At 48.8% G+C, this 23,608-nt stretch overlaps 1 protein-coding gene across 1 annotated transcript in view; it reads right to left on the bottom strand.

Moving 5' to 3' along the window:
- Positions 1-4,964: 4,964 nt before the first annotated feature.
- The window catches only part of IGFBP2 (insulin like growth factor binding protein 2), a 58,358-nt gene continuing 39,714 nt past the window's right edge, over positions 4,965-23,608 (bottom strand). Inside the window, exons 2-4 of the mRNA XM_063400809.1 lie at positions 9,584-9,807; positions 8,056-8,196; positions 4,965-6,422 (exon numbers count right to left, since the gene is read on the bottom strand). Of these exons, the coding sequence (XP_063256879.1) occupies positions 6,255-6,422; positions 8,056-8,196; positions 9,584-9,807 (533 nt within the window). The 3' untranslated portion in view covers positions 4,965-6,254. The remainder of the gene's footprint in view (positions 6,423-8,055; positions 8,197-9,583; positions 9,808-23,608) is intronic.

The raw sequence follows: 23,608 nt of genomic DNA on the forward strand, positions 1-23,608 counted from the left end.
ATGGAGGGCAGGACTGGACACCTGCGGTTATTTCCCTCCAAGTGACAGTGGGGGCAAGTTTTGCCTATGGACTTCCAACAGAGACACATTTCAGCGGAACACATTTCAGCCTGGGGACAAAGCACCTTCACAGGCTGAAAAGAAGGAAGTGTGCCACCAAATGGAGATCTGCCCCCAAAAAAGCCTGTTGGAGTAACTGAGCGGTAACTCCCTGTTGTTGGAGGGGAGCATGGAGGGGGCTGAAAGAGGGACCCCTCCAGGTTCTGCAGGGCTGATGGAGCACAGTTGGTTTAACCTAAGTGATGGGTTAATGCTGGGGTGCAAGTGGAGTGAAGAATGGGGTGAAAACAGCAGGAGGAGGAGGAGCTTGTGCTAACCCCAAGGGCCACTGGACACCATTGTTGACACTGTCCTCTTGCTGATCCCTGAGCAAAACCTCCTGACTGTCATAGGCCAGTACCACCTTTCCCAGGACCCTTCCTTCCTTCTCTCTTCCGTTTTTTTTGTTTTGTTTTGTTTGTTTGTTTTGTTGTTTAATTTCCCAAAACTTGAAAGCCTTTGGCTGCAGAGAAAGGAGATGTTCCCTGGGGCGGGATGGGAGCAGGCAGAGGGCAGCAGATGCCCATGGCCCTTGCCTTTTGGGGAGCGTGCTTTTGCAGGCTGAGGGTTAGCTCACAGGGCCCCATGGTGATGTCACAATGAGGCCACCACAGACACTGGGAAGGGGACACAGGGTGATGTTCTGTCCCCTCCCTACAAAGCAAGTCTACATGGCCCTGGGAGCCCAGAGTACCAAACTCCATCCCACACAGCCTCCCTTCACCCCTGCACACCCCATGCTGGGATGGCATTTCCTGTCCTGTCCCCACGAACCTGGGGGGAGGATGATGGACATTTGGGTTGCACCATGCTTAGCCCCCAGATCACCATGGCTCCCAGGATGGGGCACCAAGTGAGCTGCCCAGCTTCCCACTCCCTTAAGGATCCCCAGCAGGACGAGGCTGTTTACAGGCTGCACTAATATTTAGGACCGGGGTTGGAGCCTGGGTTGGGCTGGGAATGAGAGTGACTTCAGGAGGGCTTGGTCGCCCTCTGGGGTGGCAGTGATGAGGTGCTCCCATTCTCAGCACCCAGCTGCACCCCTGTGCATTTAGGATGAGAGAACCAGAAGGGGCAGATTTGGAAGCTGGGGAGGGTTGAGGCACACCAGGAGATGTTGGCAGTTTGTGCATCAGAGGGTTGTGAGGCTCAGGGGTCTCTGGCTATGGTATTTGCACCGAGCCCACGTTGGTATCTAGGATGCGAGCTGGGAAGGAGAGGACAAGGACGGCTCAGGACAGCCCTTCCACCACATCTGCCCGGGGAGCGGCACTCAGTGGCTGGGCTACCCCTTGTCTGTACTGCAGTGGACTTCGAAAACCACTAGTACAAGAGCATTTTGCACTATTTCTCCGCTCTCTCCCCCCTTCCCTTTTTCTCCACCTTCCCCATGAAAATTCTTTGCTGTTGGTTTAGTTTTCTTTTTTTGTTTTGTTGTTGTTGTTGTTGTTGATTTTTTTCCCCCAAATGGAGCATTGTATATTTAAAGAACTGTCAGTTCACCTCGCTTCCAGACCGCTGTCCTGGCCCTGGCTAGGAGCCCTGCCTGCTGTGGCCCCCTCCCCAGCCCCACCAGCCGCCGCCACTGCCACCGGGACAGACGTCACCATGCACGTTACCCACCGTTGTAACACAGTTGTTAAAACACACCAGATTCCGAGTTTCCTGCCTGGTTTTTATCTTTAAGCAATACTCACTACACATTTTACGGTAGCTTTTTATAGCTTTACATACATACGGTAGCTCTGTTGTTTCGTTTTGGTTTTGTTGTTTTGTTGTTTTTTTTTTTCCAGTAAACAAGAAATACTCATAATCTTACTGGTGGGAAAAAAAAAAAAGCAGTTTGTGAAAAACTGACAATGGAAGAAGAGCTTAATGCTCTGTTTAGCATTTTGTACTTAAAAAAAAAAATCTCACATTTTATTAAAAAGTGAAGATTGCTGTATACTATTTATTCAACTTATAATTTATGTTACTCTTTGATCTTTGTCTTTTCTCATGACAAAGCATTTATTTAATAAAGTTATGCATTCAGTTAGCTCGTGCCTGACCCTCGTGGAGCATCTGTGTGCCAGGTTCTGCCAGTGAGCCGCTCCAGCCCCAAGCATCCCACGGCCACCTGTGTCGGGTCCCTTGGGGGGCTCAGCCAGCTCCACAAGGGTACTCAGGGAAGTACAGGGCATGGGGTAAAAGGGTGGCAATGCTTTAGGGAGCTGTTGATACAAAAGCAAGCTGCTAGGTGACTGCTAAAAGTTGAAAGCTTAACTTTACAGCTTCTTGAAAGCAGAGCTACAATTTGTTTATATTTTTTTTTTTAGAATTTTCTTTGCATGGATGTGGCAGTGGGGCACAGCACACACATTCAACCAGGGTAAAGTACCTAGCAACCAGTGAGGTTAAGCCCCTAAATGCTATTGAGCTCCACAGCTTGGGAGCAGACATGTTGTTTGAGTCTCAGACCTCTTGGGGCCGCTGGAAGATTTTGCCCCAGTGTCGCAGTGGCAGGAACATCCCTGGAGCTGCTCAGCCCCGCCAGGCCGTGGTGCTCAAACACTCTGTGGTAGCTCATGGTGGCTCATCCCACTGCCCTCCCCGGCGCTGATCTGACCCTGCCCCGCCGCCCAGGCAGCCATCACCCCTCATTCTCCCAGTCCCCCCCGGTCTCCCTGCTCCTGTGCCCCTCTTCCCCTCCATTCACCTGCCAGCATCACCCCGTGCACCCAGAGCGGGGCGGGAGGCGAAATCATCCCCATGGCCCCTGCACTGTGGGTTGCCAGGGCTGTGCTGCATCCCGCAGCCGTCTTGCAGCACATGGAGCTGGCACAGCCACCCTATCCCCGACGGACACCCTGTCCCCGATGGACACCCCGATGGACACCCCGTTCCCCCGGACACCCCACACGGCCGAGCCCGGCCCCCTCGGGCAGCACAGGGGCAGGGGCCGCGCGGCCCGCAGCCGCCACCAGGCGGCGCCAGGCCCCGCCCGCCTTCCCCTCACGGCCCGGCCGCGCTGCTGCCGCTTGCAGCCGCAGGGGCCCTGAAACTGGGCTTTCCATCCAAAAAGATCGTGCTGCCTTCAGCCACGGGCTAATAAATCACATCCCTAAGGCCAGCTGGAGCTGTATACACGTTATGAGTAGCTACAGCTGCACAGAGACATGGTCATACATTTTTACACTAATGATGCTCTTTACATTAAATATCATTGTTTGTATTATACTATTGCAAGGTTTTCATACTAAAGATACTAGGAAGAAATTCTTCACTGTGAGGATGATTGGAACAGGTTGTCCAGAGAAGCTGTGGATACCCCAGCCGTGGGAGGGTTCAAGGCCAGGCTGGATAGGGCTGGAGCAGGCAGGTCCAGTGTCACAGCTCGTGTTTGTTCCCCTCTAGCCCTTGAAGAGGAGGGTTGGCCCCAGGCACTGCTGGGCTCTGGGCTTGGGCATCTCTGTCACCTCCAGCCCTCTTTGGGCAGTGCCTGGCTTGGAGCACCATTGTGCCCCACCCTCCTACTCGACCTTCCCCCCCATGGCAGCACCTGAGCCACCTCCAGCTCACCCCAGAGGCACAGAACAGGATATTAATTTTGCTCCTTTTCCCACGTCCTTCAGCTTACATCCCACTCCTCATCGTGCCTGTCCTCTTTCCCCTCTCTTGCAGCCCCATGCACTCACTGCCTCCTGTCCCCATAGTTTCCTGGTGCTCCTCACCACTGGAAAGCCCCCCAACATGTGTCAGTCTGAATCTTGTGGCAGGGGGTAGAAGAAAACAGAAGGGGAAGAAGCCCAGTGGTTTTGCCTCCCTTTGGGGAGCCCAAAGGGATACCACAGCCACCTGGATGCAGGATGTTTGGGCCAACAAAGAGCCTCTCCTTCAGTGTTGCAATTTTAATTGAATGTAGTGTTGTTTTTTTTTCATTTTTATTATTATTTGCCTCTCTGTGATGCCCAACACCAAGATCTGCTGTCACACTCCCTTTGGCAGCACTTCTCACCTTGGGAGAAGGTGCAGGGCCTCTCTCCACAGCCCCATGAGTGGAGCAGCTCAGCCAAACTCTGGTCAAACACAGAGCCTCTACCTCCCTGCACTATCTCACGAGATTCACAAGGACCCATGTGTATAGCAGGAATATAGCCAGGCAAAGGAGGAGTGACACCAGTTCCTCCCTGCTCACATAACCAGGGCGAGTAACAACAAAAAGCTCAGCTCCCATTACTGCCTGTCAGCCATGGACAAAGGATGAACTGGGACAAATCTGCATGTGATGCATCAGGCAAAGAAACATTCTGCGAGGACTGTGGAGGGGAAAGACAACAGTTTTTTGGCATTCTATTTAATTTATTCCAACTTCATGTAGCTCAGCTTTCTTAAAAGGGAAGAAGGCAAACACATAAGAAAACTTCCTTATTCCTAAACAAAACGAAGTACAAACTGCAGATGAGAGCCAGCATGTGCAAGTTTTATATGAAAAAGCAGAACATCCTCAGATGTTAACAGAAAACAGGTAGTATCATTTTTACAGTTACTTGGTTTTGCATGGAGGTGTGTTTTCTTCTTTCATGTGCTCCCATTCATACACATCCACATATGCCCATCCCTGACTTTCCAAAGGGGGTCCTTCCCCTGTCTCCTCCACTGCCATGTCTAAACCCCTGCAAACGCATGAGGGCCCTAATTTACAGAACCCACCTGTGCCCTTCACACTTGAAATCTGAAATGTGGGTTTAAGAAGGGGGACAAGAAACAACAAACCATTTAAGAAAAGCCTGGTACATTTACTCCAAGGAGAGGGTTTTTGCAATTGCTCTAATAATGACATCCATATTAAAAAGAAAAAAAAAAGGAAAATAATAAAACCTTGCTTAGGCAATGGGGAAGTTATTTATTCTCAGCATCAGTGTGTTCTGTACAGAAAGAAATCAACAGGTGAATTAACAGCAGACATCTCTCCTCAGCATGTCCAGCACAAAACCTCTCAGAGCACCTGGAATCACTTGGATTTCATCTAAACAAATGTGTATGTGGGCAGAAGAGTGTGTGTGTATGTGTGTGTGTGTGAGGGCCTTTACAAAGCAAGAGATATACTGTAATTTACTTACAAAAAGAAAAAGTTATGTGATGAATAACAGATGCTCACTTCAGTCCCAAGCGAAAATGGAGGGACAAGGGCAGCTGCTTGAGAATGCAGGGTTTAGATGTTTTGTTTTTTCCTATCTAGAAATAAAGAAATAATGAATGCGAGAGAGAGAGACATTCCCTGGCTTGTTATCCTAAATCTACACACGCATCCTTCCACCCAGCCTCAGCAAGTTCACTTTAGCTCCCTCGGCATAAGCTGACCTAAGAAATACTGTGCAAAAGCCCTTCAAATCCCTTGGAAAAAAGCATTTAGCTTTGCTATCACCCAAAGGCCCCATGCTCCCAGACCAGTGGCTGAAGCTGCATCCCTGTGGAGTTGGTTGTACCCCAGCACAAGCAAAGGAAGCACCCAAGAGTCTTGTTAGGGGGCAAGGTGGCAGCTGTCTCATCTTTAGCCCTTTCCCTCACCATTGCTTCCTTGGGGAACACATCCCAACTGTGGTGGTATGTTCCAGTCCCCAGGGAATCAGGGGTCTTCCTTCCTTCCCTCCCTCCCACACCACATCCCATGCCATGACTGATGGTTGGGCTGGGGCACAAGGGACTGACTGGCAGGACACAAGAGGCAGGTGACAGTATTTACAGTCTTTGGTCTTGGGGAAGAGAGAAAAAGAGGGGGAAAGGCTGGGCTCTTTCAGTTTTTTTACCCTCTCCCACTCATAGCACAGGAGTTTGTCCCCTGGGAGGGGTCAGGGAGCATATGGCTCTCTCTGCTGGAGGGTGCAGAAAGATGCCGCAAAGCTGCAGGGAGGGCAGGGCTGCAGGATGAGGAGCAAAAAAGACCAGTTCTCTGGTTTATGTTGGGTGAAAGACTAAGAAAGCAGTCCCTTCTCCTTGTAAATCCCCCACCGCCTTCCCCTCCCGCTATCCCTCCCCTCCCCAGGAACCAGGCAGCTGAGGAAGGAGGGCAGCACCCAGTCTCTTCCAGAGCCTAAAGAGACACGCTGAAACCCATGTAAAATCCAGCACTGGGGCCACAGTGAGCCACCTCCAGCCAGCAAGATCACTTCTGTCTACTGGCTCCGCAGGGCATGTGCTCCCCGGTCCTCCTGCTCGTGGGCTGTATAGAAGAGGTGGCACTCGGGGTCTCCGCGGATGGTGGGTGCACCCTGGATCACCTTCCCGTGGATGGGATCCACGCACCAGCACTCGCCACGCTGCCCGTTCACTGACATCTTGCACTGCATGGAGAGGGAAAGGACAGGTGTCAGAGTCAAGAGAAGGACAAAACAAACCACTCCCCTGGTCACCCAGCCCAAAGCCCCAGCACTGGCAGAGCTGAGCTTTCCCTGGTGATCTGGCACTAGTTTAGATTCCACGGGATGCTGTATTCAAACCCCACAGGGCCTATGCTACACCAGCAGTGTTACTCCAGCAGTTCAGGGTGAGGGCTGAGCCTCCTTCCCCAGGGTTGTGCCAGGGACCAAGAAGCCAATTTTAATGAACCAGAAAGACAAGTGTCCCTGAAATGCATCACCCTTTGTCAACTGTAGATGAAAGCATCCAAAGAAATAAAGATCCCTTGGGAAAGAGGGATAAGAGACTGACAGAGGAACTGTATAAGATTCTTCTCACCTGCAGATTAGGCTAAACAGACATGAGATCATGTTTCTCATGATCAGCCAGACCAGAGATTCACTCATTCCAGAACAGATATGGGGACTATGGTGCATCTGGACCTAGACTCTGTCTTCCCAGTCTTGTTAGAAAAAAGTTTCTTGGTCTAATAGTTATTGTCCTCCTCCTGCCCTGCAGTGCTGCAGGCACTTTGAACCTGATGTTCATCCCTCCAGCCCCGGCAGATACATTTCTGAACAGGGTGTAGTGGGAAATGCAGAGGTTATGCCAAGCAGGCCAGTGCAGGCAGACTTGTTCCCCAGGCACAAGAAGCAGCAGAGACTGTTTTTATTTCTGTAGTACACAAAGCATCACTGCAGTGTCCGGGCTCATTCCCCAGACACAGCTCATCCTACAGGAAATTTGCCAGCTCTGCTCCATCCAGCCCTTCCAAGTGTGCTCATGCTGGGGGATCCAGCCAGCCCATGGGGCTCTTCAGGGGTGGATGGATGAGGGTCCAAGTGAGACAGAGACGAGAGAACGGACTCCAGTCAACCCTGCACTAGCTGTTGTTCTGCTGTTTGTCCTGGCAGTTTCTTCCCCATTCCTCAGCCACTGACACCTGGTGGTTTTGCATGGATGAAACCAGAAGTCAGTATTCAGACACAAGTTTTCTAAGTTCTTCTGGATCCCATAAATACCTTCAGAAGCATGCTGCACCCCAACCCCCAACCTGCCTGGAGGGAATCCCTCCTGGAGCTGTGGGACCAGCCTCGACTTGTGGAGGAAAACCAGTAAAGTGCAGTAGAAACCTTCCTTACTCCCAGAAGTGCCTTTTGCTATGTATGCAAGACTGGTCAGTAATCAGTGCCTCTCTGCTTTTCTCCTGCAGCAGGGCCCAGACAGGACAAGACCTGGCTCAAAGTTCAAGAAAATAGACCTGGACAGATAAGCAGCTCTTGTAGGGAAGGCGAACTAAACTGATTATCCATCTCTGCACTGTCCAGAGCCGTGCGTGGATGTGGTTTTCATCTCCACTTGCAAACCTGGGACTGCAGATGGACCTGGGTGTAACTAAACCTGTCCATGCCACGTGCACCATTTGCTGTTTAACCCCACATCTCACATCACACACAGGGTATCAGCCCAGCCCTGAACTATGCATGTTCTGTGTCTGCATATGGTGGGTACAGACAGTGAACCAAGGCTGCTGCTGGAAGCATAGACAGCCCCAGAGCTCCCACTCTCCCCACTTACCTGTTTGAGATTGTACAAGCCATGCTTGTCACAGTTGGGGATGTGAAGGGAGTAGAGGTGCTCCAGGGGCCCTCGTTCATCTGGCAGCCGCATGGTGGATATGCGTTCCAGGACCTGATCAAGCTCCTGCTGACAAGGGGTCTGAAAACAGCCCAGAAAGCAGAAAAAAAGTATATATCAGGACAATGGTACCATTCAGCATCAACACTGTCTGACAATGGGAACACCAGTAGGGATGGACGCATGCACCCCTAAAGACACAGGTTTGCTACTGGGTCCTGCTGCAGACTTCACCTCCAGGCACCCAAAATCAGAGCTGTGCATAGACATGCGCATCTCCCGTGTACCTGACATGGCCAAGAGCCAACATAATACCAGGTCTCAAGTCCTGGATACAGAGGAGAAACCTCAGCGAGGCTATCATGGCTCCCACTGGTGGTGACAGGTGACATGAAGCAGGGCTAGTCCAGACAGACCAGGAGGGTTTCCATAAGCATTGCCTAGAGCACACACCCGTGATGCAGTTTTGGCCCAGAAGTGCAACTCAAAAGCATGTGAGACTCCATGGGAGTGGAGAGGAAGACCTGGGAATAGGAGTACTCAAAGCCAGTCTCTGGAGGCATCCTTATTGCTCCGAGACAGGGCTTCCAGCCAAGGCAGTGTGGTTGAAATATGCCTGATGTGAGCCAACCTGAGTCCACACCTCTCTGCTTTTGCAGTGGGTGAAGTTTTTGGTTTTTTTGGTTTTTTTTTTCAAAGGAGCAGCAGCAGTGTGTGAGCTCTCAAAGTTGATGGTATCTGCATTTTATTTTGAACTTCTGTTTTGCCTAGTCCTTGGAAGACATGAGAACTCTTAAAGCTCCTTTCTGTCCCTGTGCTCCCCAGATATTAATACTCTGTATGTTACAGGGATGTATATTGTGAACCCTTTGGGGTGGGCTTCCATCTCCACCCCATTCTCATCCCATCTAGTTGCCTTGAGCAAGCTTCCCACTAGAGGGAAGCCACAGCCAAGAACTGGGTAATAGGGACAGGGAAGGAGACTGGGAGTTCTTAGAGCCCTGTCCCTGCTACAGGACATTTACACAGGTCATCCTCTGGGCTTGTGGCCCCCTTTAACCTGGACTGAGGCTGCCCTGCAGCAGGCAGACAGCACTGCTTCTGGCCCCTCAAAGCCCTGCTTAGGGAAAAAGGGTCTGAGAAAGCCAGTCCATGGGCAAAGGGCATGCCTGCACCCCTGCAGAGATGGGTGTTAAGCCAGCAGAAGCCCTTCTTCAGGAGGTGAAGCTGCAATGAAAATAATGCCTCCTGACCAGCATATCAAAGTTCACCAGATGGTGTGTTCAGCCCCAGCATCAGGCCAAAAATGTTTGCTTTTCCTCTTTTGCTTCTCCTCGCTTTTTTCTTTCAATTTAGTTTTTCTGTTCTTAAGACAGTTTATTGCAGATGCCACCTAGGCTTTGCATTCAGCATTTCCCACTGAGCCCACAGCTGTCCCCCTTAGCTCCCCACAGCCCTGCCCTCTCACCCTGCCCGTCGATAGCCGTGACTTTTTGGAGTCCTCATGGTTGTGATGGACCTTGCTGACTTTGCCCATCTGCCGCTGCTGCTCGTTCACCTTCTCCCTCATCACTGCCAGCTCCTTCATGCCCGTCTTCATGGGCTTCCTCCCTCCAGCTCCACTCAGGATCCCCACGGTGCCATCCACGTGGTTCTCAGCAAGAATGCTCTCAGACCGGTCATCACCATTATCTGCATGAGACAGGGCAGACAAGGAAAGCGTCCAGCTCAGTCAGGCGCTGCCTCACGCGTTCATCCTGCCCTGGATCATTTTCAGACGTGGCTGGTTACCAAGCCATAAAATCTTTGCATGCAAAAATTTTAAATTGCATTAGCCCTTTCATCTGGAAGGTGAGAATAGATCCTTTCATTCTGGAGTTATTACCATTTTAAAAGAGGGTTTAGAGAGCAGGGGAAATCACTGCTGGAAAAGTTCTTTCTGGCTTTTCTGTGACCTTCTAAATTACTTCCCAAGAATGCAATTTTCCCATCAGAAGTCCAGTTGGATTAGAGATGCAAAGTGTACTTCAGCTCCAACACTTAAAACCACAGTGATTAGTAACAATACCTTAAGTCCATCTATCATCCCTCAGAGTATCTCCAGAAATACTTACTCAATGTGCTAAAATAAGTTCTCAGGCCTGCTTTCAAAAATACCTTGCCTCTGTTCTGTGGCCACCCTAACATCCTTTGGAGATCCTGCCATTTCAGTGATCATCATCCTTGCCATCTTTCTCACTGTTTGTCATACACTGTGTTACCCATTTAGCTTCTACCTACTTCTGCATTTGGCCATTTCTGCTGACAGTAGAACAGTCACAACTCTGCCACTGCTGAAAGCCACAAGATCCCAGCTTGTTCAGCCATTTCAAAATCAGTTAGCAGAAATCTGGGGATTTCTGAATTTCTTCTATTTCCTCTGCTCTGTGCTTTATGCATTTCCCCAATTCACCTGGAATTTGTGAGAGCAAACCTTGCCACAGCAGGACACGATGGTCACAATGTTGCAGACACCAGTCTCTTTGGACTTTGTAGTGGCAATAAGGACAGATCTCAATTCTTCCTGTTTGCTCCAAACGCCTAGGAGGTGACAGCTGATCACTCCTTGTTGCCTGCTCTGATCTGGCTGAGCAAGCACATCTAATACTGTAGCTGAATATAATATTGAAGCTGACACTGAATTAAACTGGGACTTGAAGCGAGACCTCCAGAGGTTTCTTCCAGCCCAAATTAGGATTACACACATGCACATCACCTCCCAGTGCAATAACCCAGGCCAGGCTTTGTATGTCTCTGCATCTCTCTATACAAGACCTCTTCAGCAGCTCCACAGGCACCACACCAGGGCACAGACCAGGCTGTTTTGGTTGTGGTGACAAACATGAAGTGTCTTTCAGTATTGCCAAGGAAGAACTGTAGCACCCAACTTCCCAGCATCAGAATTCTCTCTGGCACCTCCAATTTCAGCTTTCCAGCATTATGGAACTCAGGCACTCATCTAGAGGTAAAGGAATCATATCAAACTGTGCACGACACATGGCAAGCAATGCTTTAGCTCATGAAACAGTGCTTAATTTACCGATCTCTCCTCCTTCTCAGAGGTCCAAGCATACAGAGCATTTACAGATGTTAACAGTTCCTTTTTTCAAAGTCTGCATGATGATGTTTTGTCAGAGCATAGGCCTGCTGTCATGACAGAGTGAAAAATCGTAATAGAGGGTGTTTTATTTCTGCCACAGTTTTCTAAGCTCTTTTCAGGTATTACAACCCCCAGCTCAAAAAGGAGAAACAGCAAGGTTTGTCTGAACTTACTCAGCAGACATGCAGCTGCCTGATGCCAAGATGGCTCAGGTGGGCTGGATCAAGGAGCCATCCAGCCCAGCCTGCCATTCATGAGAGACCATCAGCAGCTGTTTGGGAGCAGAAGGACCATTCCCAGTCCACTGTGCTGTACACCAGCAGTAAAAACACTTTCATGGCTGAAGACTGCATCTGACCCGCAGGATTCAAAAGCCACCAAAAGACCCATCCCTCAGTGGATTTGTCCAATATCTTTTTGAACTTCTTCACAATTTCCAGAAATACTAAATGCATTTGGTCTGCAGGTTTTTAGCTGCTTAGGTAGCAACTGAAAAGCAAACATGGGGCAAAACCAATCTGGCAAAGTCCATTACTTTCCTCAGTTCTGGTTCCAGATGAGAACTGAGACCAGGTTTGATAGCCAGATGGGCGAGCTCAAAGTCTAGGCTGCTGTCTGGTGATTGCCATCTGGCCATCATCCTAGTCAGAAAAGCAATATTTTGAGCAGGAATACTCTGTTTATATGCCAGTCTCCCCGTTAATTAGAAACACATAGTGAGAAGAGAGAAGGCCATGAGGCTGCCTTTAGAGAGGATCAAATAAAAAAGCACCATGAAGCGATGGGCAAGGCAAGCGATGTTGATCCTCAACAAGCTGCTTAGGAGAGTTTTAGCCTTCTGACTTCTTTTGTGCTCCTCTCCTTGGTGCCCCCCCCCCCAAGTTGTCAACAACAGCAGAAGGGCAGCAGCAGGGCAGCTTCTCAGACACACCGCAGTCCTCTGCTTCATTCAGAAAAAGACAGTACAAGCTGACAGAAAAGCAGCAAACTGGAAGTGATGTCTTCCCCCATCCATTCTCACTCCTTCCTGCCTCCAACTAAAATATATAGACATCTGCCCAAATAAGCACTGTGCTAGTAAATGCAGGCGAGCTGGTAAGCCTCTTGTCGGCTGATTCATTCACAAAACCTGCTTCTGATAATATTTTTGCTCATTTTTCTCACTTTCCAATGCTAACAAATATCAGCCCAAAGAAAACCACCGATGGGAGTGGAGTGTGCAAGCCAATGTGCATGAACACACCCAGGGACAGGAGAAATTGGTCTTGGCTCTCCAGGCACCATCACAGGAGCAAGACTGGATCAGCAGCCAGGAAGGTCTAGCTGCTATTGACTGTAAGCTCTCCTCTCTGAGGCCAAGTCAGCCAAGGTGAGCCATGCCTTTGACCCTGCTGCCAAGCTGGACTGGTCCACCTGGGGCTGATGGCAGAGCCCATCGCAGCTTTTCCCTCTCCCAAACCTGGTGCTGCTCTTAGGCTGCTCTATCCTGACTTGGAACTTCCAGGGGTCGCTTCATCACAGGGGAAGGAAGATGAGACAGAAGAGGTTAGCCCCATGTGCAGAGCCCCAGTGTTTCTTTGAGGACAAGCTGCATGCACAGGAGAAGGCTGAGCACCAGGTGTGGTAGACCACATTTGAAAGAGCAAAAGGGCCAGAGAACAGCAAGAAGAGTGAAGAGATAAAGACTCAAGGTCAGGACAGCACAGAGCCTGCTACAAGCCAAACAACACCTCTTACAGCCAGATAATGCTTTTTAATGCTGCCCAAATGCTGTAAGTCGTGCTTGTTTATTACAATCCATGAACTAATGAAGCCACCTACCATCCCTACTAGCATGGGATGGGCAGGTATGTAATAGCCTCAAGACACAGAGCCCTAATCTGTCTGTCATCCTGGCCAACACCTTTTTGCTAACCAATTTCAATTCACACTAAATATCTGTAAAGGAGTGGTGCCAAACTGCAAAACAATTATTTTCTAGTTCTTTCTTATGGCATGTGGAAAACATCTCCTGTGTTATTTTGGATCAAAAGGAGGAGAATTTTGTGCAGGGTGGGACAAGTGTGGCAGGAATCTAAGCAGATAGCTGAAGTTCTCCTAAATGCTGATGTAGAGTCCATGAAACACCTCTCTACTTGCCAAGAAAACAATTTCTTTATGGCCTTTTTCAAGGAAAATTCCCATTCACTTCAATGGGGTGAGGACTTGGCTGAGGAAAAAGCCTGTTCAAATGGTCATCAGTTAACATCTGTAGGGAGCTGCACCGTCTCGCCAACATTTTCAAAAGTGACTACCAATTTCCAGTGCTCAAATTTTTGAGAATCTGGTTTGAGACCTCTAGGCACCTCTGCCGAGACAGATGAGAAACAGAGGGGCTGAAAAACAACTTGTCACTTCCAGAGCTACAAGAAAAAATGTACCTCACAAAAAGGCAGCTGCCTCAGGTTAAAAATATATTTTTATCCCTTTGAAGAGCCCTGAAGCATATTTGGGCTGCAGAACGGGTTGGAGCCAGTAGCACTCACTTAGCACGGGAGGGCCAGGCTCTATCACGGGGAGCACACACCATGCCAAGGACTGCAGCCGCCCTCGCCAGTGCTGCTCCTGCTCTCTCTGCTCTTGCTTTCCTTCATCAACAGCTCACCCAGAGGGTTTCACGTGCATTTGCTTATCTGCCTGGGGTGTTTAAATGCTGATTAAGGTCCCAGACCCACAGAAAGTTTCACCCAAGTGGCCTTCAATGCCCTGCCTGAAACCCCACTAACTCGGGGTCCCGGCTGTGTCCTGGGCTGGACGGGGCTTACACCTCCCTGCTGCAGCAATCACAGCCTCCACTGGCCAGCACCTTCCTTCTGAAGATGTCCGAGGGCTTTGCAGTTCATTAATTACCCTGAATACAGAAAGGTGTTCATCCTGAATGGCACACAGTTAAAGAAAAACAACAACAACAAAAAAGCACAGAAATATTTGAGAGTACTGCCCAAAGCCTTGCAGGGAATATATGAGCAAATGCAGAAGCCCAAATCCTGGCCTGGCACTGCACCACGTACAGGAGTGAACACATTTGGGGTTACAGGAATGCAGCATACATGAAGAGATTTTTTACCCTGAACAGTGTCATCCATCTTATCTAGGTTTGGGGGCTTTTTTGCCTCCAACTCTTTCAGCTTTTTGTGTGTCTGCAAATTCTACCATTTCAGGATAATTTAAATGTCTCATTACTTGCTACTTTTTATTTTAAGGAGCAGAGCTGCCTGTCCCAGGCTGCCAGGAAGCCAGTGCTTGTCCTGTGAGCCTGAGAGCTGACAGAGCCTTTAAGCTTGACCTTTCATATGCACAACAGCCCCAGCAGAATAATTACTTGTAGCAAGGAAGGGAAAGAGCAGACAAACCCCAACCACAGCCCCGGTGACCTCTGCCTCATCAGTCTGCAAAGTACTTCTAGAAGAGGCCTGGACAAAGGTGCAATAGCTCTGGTGTGTGTGTTTCTGACCTGGAACTCAGAAACCTCAGAAAAACTTTGCCAACAAGGATTATGCTGGCATTGCAATTTCCTCACAGCAGGAACTGCCAAGAACAAAACCCACCCCCCTATGCCCAGGACCTTTGGCCCACACCCTACCCCCAAAAAGGACCCAGAGTTTGCTGATTAGCATTGCCAACCTGTAAAGCACCGAGCCTGGCACAGCATGATTCCACACTCAGTTGGCAGTAGAGGGAAAATGTGGAAGCATCGGTACATCGTCTGGCCCCAAGCATCATCAAGCCAGTCTGGATGCAGCTGTCCAGAGGCAGATGAATTCAAAGCACCCACTCAAGTTTCACTCTTCATTTTGCACAAAAGAGAGAGCATAAGCAATGGGCTGTGTAGGAGAGGGGGCAATGGGAGAAAGGTACACATCAGAGAAGAAGCATCACCTGCCCTGGAACAGCATCTCTCACAGAGGACAACCATGGATGCTCAGGAGAGGGACAGAAGAGAAGACAATGACAGAGGAATTCTTCCTTTGCTCTCCTCCTGGCCATCGGCAGTTCAGAAACCAAAGCTATTTCATCTAGACTGGGTTTAACAGCCATTGACAGACCTAAAGAGGGAAAAGCTGTGCATGACCCCTTCTGGATTCAAGTGCAGGGACACCCCCATATGGCTTCCTATCCCCTCTCCTCAGCCAGCAACCTGTTCTGCTTAGTCTCATCCAGTTCTGCACAGGCAACATGCAATTTTTAAACTGTCGATTGGGTTGCAAAGGACTTACAAGTCCAGAGGTGTCTGTGCCACCCAGCTTTTGGGAGGACTGGCCTGAAGACCAGTCATCCCAGTCTCTCATAAACAGAGACTACCATGGGACACCAATCACTTCGGAGCATCTCTCCATCTGCTGAAGAGCTCCCGGAATTCTCTGCCTGCCTGCATGCCCAGGGTTATTTCATCACACCAGCTTGCTCAGTATCAGTGAGGAATTACACACCACAGCCAGAAAATTCCTGCATTGGTCTCCAAGAGCTTGCTTTACCTCTGTGATAAGCTGTCCACAAAGCACTCTCACATCTCCTGGGGCCAAAAGCCCTAGGGCTCTGCAAACACCCTTTCTTTTTTTTGTCATGAGATCTTTGCAGCCCATCTCTACTAGCAGGGAAAGCAGGACTGGGGAGGGAACATGTTCTGGCCAGGGGTTGCTTAGCAAGCTCCTCTCCCTGCCCTGAGCAGCTGGCACCAAGGGGTGATCCAAGGGGCACCCAGTGCTTTCCTTTGACTCAAGCATCCTACAGGAAATGCTTTATGCTCCTCCAAAGTGCCAGGGACACTGACTCTGGGCAGCACAGCTTTCAGCAGCCTGCTTTGCTCGCTTTTCTCTGCCTATACCTGATGGCTGGAGAGCTCAACTTTCCCTCCTCCACCCACCTAGGGCCAGAGCCAGAGGAAAACCTCTTACCACTGCACAGTGCCATGTAGCACACCTGTGCATCTCTGCACACAAAGCCCTCCAGCACCGAGGGAGAAGCAATACTGACATGAAGCTGGTGTCAGATGAGGATGGAAGAGAGACTGAGATGTCCCTTCCCCCGGGCTTTACTTCAAACAGTCTTTTCTTCTTTTTTTTAGCCATGTTTGTAGACTGGTTTCCAGAGGATACAAGACTTGTGCAATTACACAGCCTGCCTCTGTGTTTCTGCGTGTGCATATGTTTGTATGACTGCCTGTCTCCCTATTAGTTCTCCTCCCCCTCCACCTCCCAATATATCTACAAACACGTCAGCAAATGCCAACTGCATCTCAAACAGGAACACAATTCGCAAAAATAGTAAGTTTCCACCATTTCATGGAAACGTGCAACCAGCCTGAAGAGAGACAAAATAGCAGGGTTTGTTTTGTTAGCTTTCTTTCCAAGTGATTTGACTGAAAGGCCATGTAGCACATTACCAGTGCACTCTGTGCAGACCCAGCAAAGCACAAACCACTGCTGGGGAAGGTCTGCTCCAGCCCTTCTCCTGCCAGCAGTGAGCCTGCACGTAGTGTTTGTGACACCCTGTTCTCTCCTGCACCAGCCGTTCACTGTGTGCCAAGAATGGTGAGAATGCTGTTCAGGACCCTCAAAAATGCCGGAGAACGCTTCAAGTCCCTTCATTTACCAAGCTTCCACTTACAATCCTGCTTTTCTTTCACCACTTCTCCCAAGCACAGAGCTACTGTACATCCCAGTGCACACCTACAGCAGAGACACTCTGGACTTACCTAAAGCTGAGGCTGAGGAGCCAGAGTGTCTCATCTCATGGCTGATGACAGTGTTTTTGAGCATGTACTTAACCTCAACCAGAGAAGGCAGCATGCTCGGGGAAGAACCTGTAACACGTTTGGAAGGTTTTGCTGAGTGAGGCTCTCCGAGCTCCCTGCCACCATAAAAGCATTCCCCCTTGGTAGTGAACCGTGTCTCAGCCTTTTCAACACAGTTCTACAATTAGCCCTCTGCAAACTCCAACCTTCCCAGCAGAACCAAATGAATCAACTTGAAAACACTTCCCAGCTTAAATTAATTGCACTGCAGCTTTCCAATTTGACATTGACCCTGTCTGTAAAATCCCCAGAGTAGTTACTACTTAGTCATTAGGGGCTTCTGCCTGAATGAAACAAGCCATTAATCCTACCAGGCCAAGTCTCTGCTCTCCTTCCCCACTCATTCACATGCATCTGTGTGGTCTTCAGGCACCCCAAAAAGCCTGAACCAACTTTTGGTATAAGGTCAGTGCCTAAATCCTTGGTTCCTATGAATTTCCAGAATAAAAGTGAACAAAACCACCTTATTCATTTCCTATAGGTTTAACTGCTGCGTTCAAATTACCTGTGTTTCCACAAGGGAGACATGGGCTCATCTCTAACCCTGAGTCCAAATCTGTCAGGGCTTTTGCATCCCACAGTTCAGAGTATGCAAGCACAGAAGAGTTTTCCTTACTGCAGCCTCCATGAGGATGCCTGCATGTTCATTACTATTTAGATGATCTCTGTTTGGCTGCTGCACCTCTCTTTCCTGCAGGAGAGCCAGATGCTGCCAGAATTACAGAAGCTGTGAATCTCAACAAGGCTGATTCCCAGGTATGACGCTCTGAAGCCTGCCAGGAAGGACTGATGAAGGACTTAGGATCTGATGGACACATGATCACAAACAAGAAACCCTTCAAAATCACACTAAATGTTTCTGCCTCCTGCACACATTTTGGGAAAAACTATAGCATACAGGACCTTTTCAGACTATTCTCCTATTTTTAAATTATTATGCTTATAGGTCCAGGTGGCAATAAGGAAACACCATGCTAGCTGGAGAAAGACTGCCAAAGATCAGTTTAAACCTGCACAAACAAGAGACGGACTACTAGAGGAAGTACTCACATCTGTCCATGTCTCTTGGTTGGGGTGCTTTACCCAAATACAAGACATCTTCCTTCAAGAAGAGGTGACTGAGGGAAATTTTGTGGATTCCATCATATAAGAAGCTAAGGGAGATAGTCTCTGACAATGTCCTCTGCCTGTTCCGGCTCCTCAAGGATAGACAAAAGCTCACCAAAAAAATGTCCTCTGGCTCTGGAAGCCCAACTGCAATTCACTGATTTGTGAGAAACCATTTGGTGCCCGTTCACAACCCCCATCAGGATCCATGGCTGGTGGGGAAGTGGCTCTGGACACAGCACAACCAGATGAGCCTGCAGCAGAGTACTGCACCATCTGGGAAGGTTGTGTGCAGCACAGCCAGAAGTCTGACCTTGCCCCCTCAAGAAAGGTGGAAAAGCCTCAAAAGTAGGAACAAAAAAACCCCAATAAAAAAAAAAACACACACACACACAAAAAAAAAAAAAAAAAAAAAAAAAACAAACAAACAAAAACCAAACCAAACCAAACCAAACCAAAAAACCTACAAATAAAGCAAAAAAGCACTTAAAATGCAAAAAGGTGCTTCATCCTGCCTGTGAGAGCCACCTCTCACCTATCTCTGGTATTGCTCCACTCCCTTCTCAGCCACATTGGCTTCTCCAGTTATTATGCATACCAATGGAATGAACTTCAGTCATTTGTATTGCTAGCTTTTAAATAACATCTCACTTTTCCAAAGTCAATTTTCCAGACAGCAGCTCAGGCCAGGGCTACCCTCACCACCCACCCAAATATCATTGCACATTTCCTCGAAGTCTGCCTTTTTCAGAACAAACTATTATTACAGTAATTTCTTCTTACCTTCTCAGAAACTCTGCCAGACCCCAACAGCCAATACCATCAGTGTCACCTTATGGTCTGCTGGACCCACTGTCCCCACACAGTCCTGAGCCATGCACCAGCCCTTAAAGCCAACCCTGTTTGCTTTTTTTCCCAGAAACCTGCATGCCCCAGGCATAACGCACAGGTGCCTCCAAATAAAACCAGAGCACTGAACCATAGGTAGTATCTGCTGCAATTTAGTTGAGCCTTTTCTGCCCACGAGCATCTCCCACTTGCCTCCAGCACATCAGTCACTGTCTTCCCTCCTCCTGAGGGCTATTACTTAGTTGCTCTATCCCACATTTAAGCCACAAGTTGAGCTGTTCCCAGATCGTGTTTTTTCCTCATTCGACATCCAAGCCAAGCAACACCACAGTTGTTTCAGGTTATGTCAAAACACTTTGTTCATCTGTTCTTGGGGCAGTATTTCACTCAGTTTTGCAGTCACTTTGCTCAATTTCTTTAATCCTTGTTTTACCCTTCTCCAAGCTAGAGGCAGAGCTGAATTTGAACCCTTGTGTTCAAGTACTCCATGAGAAGGGACTGAACCAGGTCTTGCATGTGTATTTGTTATGCACATTTACTATTTATTTTAGTATGTGCATTTATTGAAACAAAGCAACTGCCACTCTCTAAGCATAAAGTCTTTATTGATACCACACTGCTACTGAAATAACTGGTAGACTTGACAAAATTAAGACTTTGCAGATTCATCCCTCTGCTGACTGGCACATGCACAAATGCAGGAACACAATGAAATGTTCAAACTCATGGACATTACCAGGAGGCAGCAATTTGATCTGTAATAACTGTTTGTGGCATACAAGGGCCATGCACATGCAAATAATGCAAGGTACCTTTACGGTCCCTCAGTGACTTCCAACCTACAGCACAGCCACATCCATGCCACTTGGCCTTCAGAAGGGGAAGTTTCCTCCCCACAGGTGTGAGGGAAGCAGTGCCAGGAAGCCTGCTGCTTCACTCTGATGTTGTTGCTTTGGTCTCTTGCCTTTAAAGAAAAAAGGGCTGGATCTCATTTTGTTTGAAAATGACTCTCTATTTTGGGCCACCCATGAAGTTGCCCAAATTCAAAACTCAGGAGTTTGCAGACTCCTGCTGAGCAAAAGGCAGGAAGAGAGAGTCATAAAACTGTGGTAGAGGAAGGAAGAAAAGACAGGGGAACATCAGTAGCTGCATTCCCAAGGAGGACGGAGGCATTGGAAAGCTTAAGAAACAGACCACCACAGAACACAATGATGGAGACAAACATGATAACCCAGCTGAACTACTGGAATGGAAGCTGGGATGCACATCAGTCAGCTTTCCATTTAAACAGCTCCAGAAAGCATTTTGTGTACAGCAAAATATTGTGTACAGAAAGCCTTCTGTGAACATTTTGAGCCAGCATGCTCAGCACCAAGCGCCCTGATGTGTTTGCTTTACACCTGATCTACACAGCAACCCTTTCTCAGCCAGACACTACTTAAAGCCTTGAAGAGATCCAGGCATGTGGCAAAGAGCCCTAGAAAAGTGGGATCTGATGATACCTTGAGTGGGATGGCCCTCAAGTTAGAGAAAACCACCCCTGCCTTTGCAAACAACCCAAACAGTGAAACACTGAGCTTCAGCAAGGGAAATGCCCCGGCTTCAAGGACTGGTGTTCCCACAGAGTTCACCCCAAACACCATAAACTGGCTTGTGGCATATGGATGTTTACATCCTCCTCCAAATCAATCCTGAATATGGTACACACCTGGTGTGGGTCAGCCTCTCCAGCCACAGTCCAGACAGCTGCTCTGCACCAAGTACAGCTCACAGTGTACTCTGCTTGTGTTGTACAGCACACAACACAAGCTTTTACCTAGCCTTTGTCTATGGCATTTTGGAACCCCCAAATTTTCAAAACGAAATGCGGATTTTCAAAGCAGTCATTTAAGGGATTCAAGTCTCCAAGCATGGGGTCTGGGGAGGGAGCTCATCAAGGGGGGCATTAAACCATCTCAGGGGCACTAAGGTGGGAGGCTGTCAGTAGGCAGACTGCCCCACAGTGCTGTAACTCGCACTGCTCTCAGACACACCACCACAAATGGAAAGCACTGTAACCACAGCCATCCCAGAGGCAAGGGGGCAGGAGCCAAGGAGACAGTGGGGAACAACAGCCCCATACAGCAGCTACATACTCCCTTCCATCAGTCCCCAGCACAAAAGCACGGGTGCACTATTCCCCATCAGGAAGCAATGGGCACCCGCACCAATCTCCACCGCACTTGGTCCATAAAGCTCCACTTCATTAGAGCCACTGTTGCCACATCTGTTAGTGTTTTAAAGCACATACATCTGTCTTAATTGAGCACTTGACTTTATTGCTGCTTTATCTCCATTTTCTAAACAGGCCTTGGGGAGGGGGCTTTGTGTGGCTGAAGTTTGCCTCTTTTCATTCTTCCTTTTAAATTTTTTTTCCACTGAAATCCCACCTGAAGCGGGAACAAAAGCCACTGTGACAGCTGCTCGCAATCTCTGGGGGTGCTATTAGGAAAGTCTCCTCTCTAGACAATAAACCCCATGCTAAATATTCTGGTTTATGTGTTTCAAAGCTGCACATCCCCACCAATCCTCCTTTCCCACTCTGTTTCCCCAGAAAAAAAAAAAACAAAAACAAAAACAACAGAATTAGTGGCAGAAGGTGGTATAGTACATGTCAGGAAGAAAGAAAAAAAGTCATGCTGCCCCTGTTGTCTCTGAAACTTTGCCTCTGCCAAGTTACAACAAACAGGAAAAACAGAATCAAAACACAGCCTCCATATCCTCCCTCCAACCACCCAGAGCAGGGTGTGCTGGTGCCAGCTACTGCTCACACACAATCACACCATGAGACTCCTCTGGCACATCCTTCCAGGTGGCCTGAACAACAGAAAAGCCCAGCTCAGGAAGCCTGCATTTGATGCATGCAGAGCTTGAATCCCTTCCAGAAAGTAAAAGGGTCCTTCATGCCCACAGACTGAGGAGAGGTTACCTGAAATGCCCTTTGCCAGCTCCTATATGTCTGTTTCCCTGTGAAACCAAAAGCCAGGCATACAATAGCTGGGAACATAGAGGAGCATTGGCTGTAAAGTTGGCTGTTTTCCCACTAAGCCACACTGAGTACTTTGCAGCCACTGGGAGAACAGGATTGGTGCTTCCAGGGGAAAGGAGTTTGAGCACCATCACTGGCCTGTGGCATCCTCACACAGGCCCATGCCCAGCATACTTCCACAGCTTTCAGGCCATGATGTGGGACAGGCACCATTCCAGACAGTATTTCTCTCACTGCAGACTGAGACTGCTCAGCCTGAGTGTCATGAAGCACCAAATGCACACAAATACATTATGCTGCTTAATACTAACACAGACTGCAACCCACACAAGCAGCCCAGGAGCTCTATACCTGCTAAAAGCAGGACAATTGCTGAAATCGGGACTATTGCAGCTTCAGGGTAAGTGCCTCAAGTGATGCTTCATGACACCACCACACATTATGGCTGTGATGCAGCAATCCCCACAATCTGTTTCATGCACCCAGAAGGAAGCTCCTCATTTCACCACCACTTGCTTTTCATGCCCACCAGGTATGCTCCCCACCCCCACCAGTTATCTCCCAAGTGTCCCCTGACCTCAGCTCCTTGTTCTCCCGCCTGCTACGTTCAAGAGAATCCTCTTCAGCCAGTGTCACACCTTGTGAACTCTGCGGCTTTCAACTCTTCAATGCAAGCACACATCAATGTCCTGCCTGGCCCCCTCCTATGAGAATAAGACATTCAAAGCACTGTCAGCTCTCCCAGTGCTGTGTTCCAATTTGATTTCATGCTGCAGTGCTGAGTCCAACCATCCTTTATCCCTGCTGCCTGGTATCTTTTCTCCAATATCTAAACACAAAAGCCACCCTTGAAGCGAGCAAAAAGCAAGGCGTACTAGCAGCAGCCGAATGAGCTCCCCTGGTCCTGCCTGTCCCAGTCCAACAAGACTTCAAACCCAGGAAAAGAAAAATCTGAAGAGTGAAGTGAAAGAGAGTCAAAATGTAATTTAACTCTGCACTTCCTGTGCCAAACTGGTAATGGATGTTCCTGTGCATTTGATAATTACTCAGGCGTTCTCGTTTCACTAGAGAGGAAAACAGACAAGACAAACTTCTGGATTCCTTGGGAGGAATGCAGTGAGCAAATCAGTCTCTAAACCTCTTCCTGCCCTCCTCTCTTCCTCTAGCACAGCTCATATGCACAAAGCAGAGACATCTTTCCTATGAAAAAAATCCCTCTTTAGGCTTTACAGTTGAACCCAGCTGCACTCTGCCTGTGGGAACAGCAGTTCAAGTTATCCTCAAAAGGACACACTGTCTTCCAAAGTTAGGGAAGGCAGAGAATTTAGGTACTGCTGTACAACCCACACTGACCCCTCTTCAGCCAAGACAGAGAGAAGGGACAGCAGATGGCTTCTGCAGCATTGCTTCCCAGGGAAGCAGGGAGCAGTCAGGGAATGAGCTGCTCCTCCGTGACCAGCAGCTGGTATCAGGGAGACTGTAATGACTGATCACCTCCTCTGCTTCTGGAAACCAATGACATGGGACTTTCCAAGCC

The sequence above is a fragment of the Prinia subflava genome, chromosome 6, assembly GCF_021018805.1.
Source record: "Prinia subflava isolate CZ2003 ecotype Zambia chromosome 6, Cam_Psub_1.2, whole genome shotgun sequence".
NCBI classification, from domain to species: domain Eukaryota; kingdom Metazoa; phylum Chordata; class Aves; order Passeriformes; family Cisticolidae; genus Prinia; species Prinia subflava.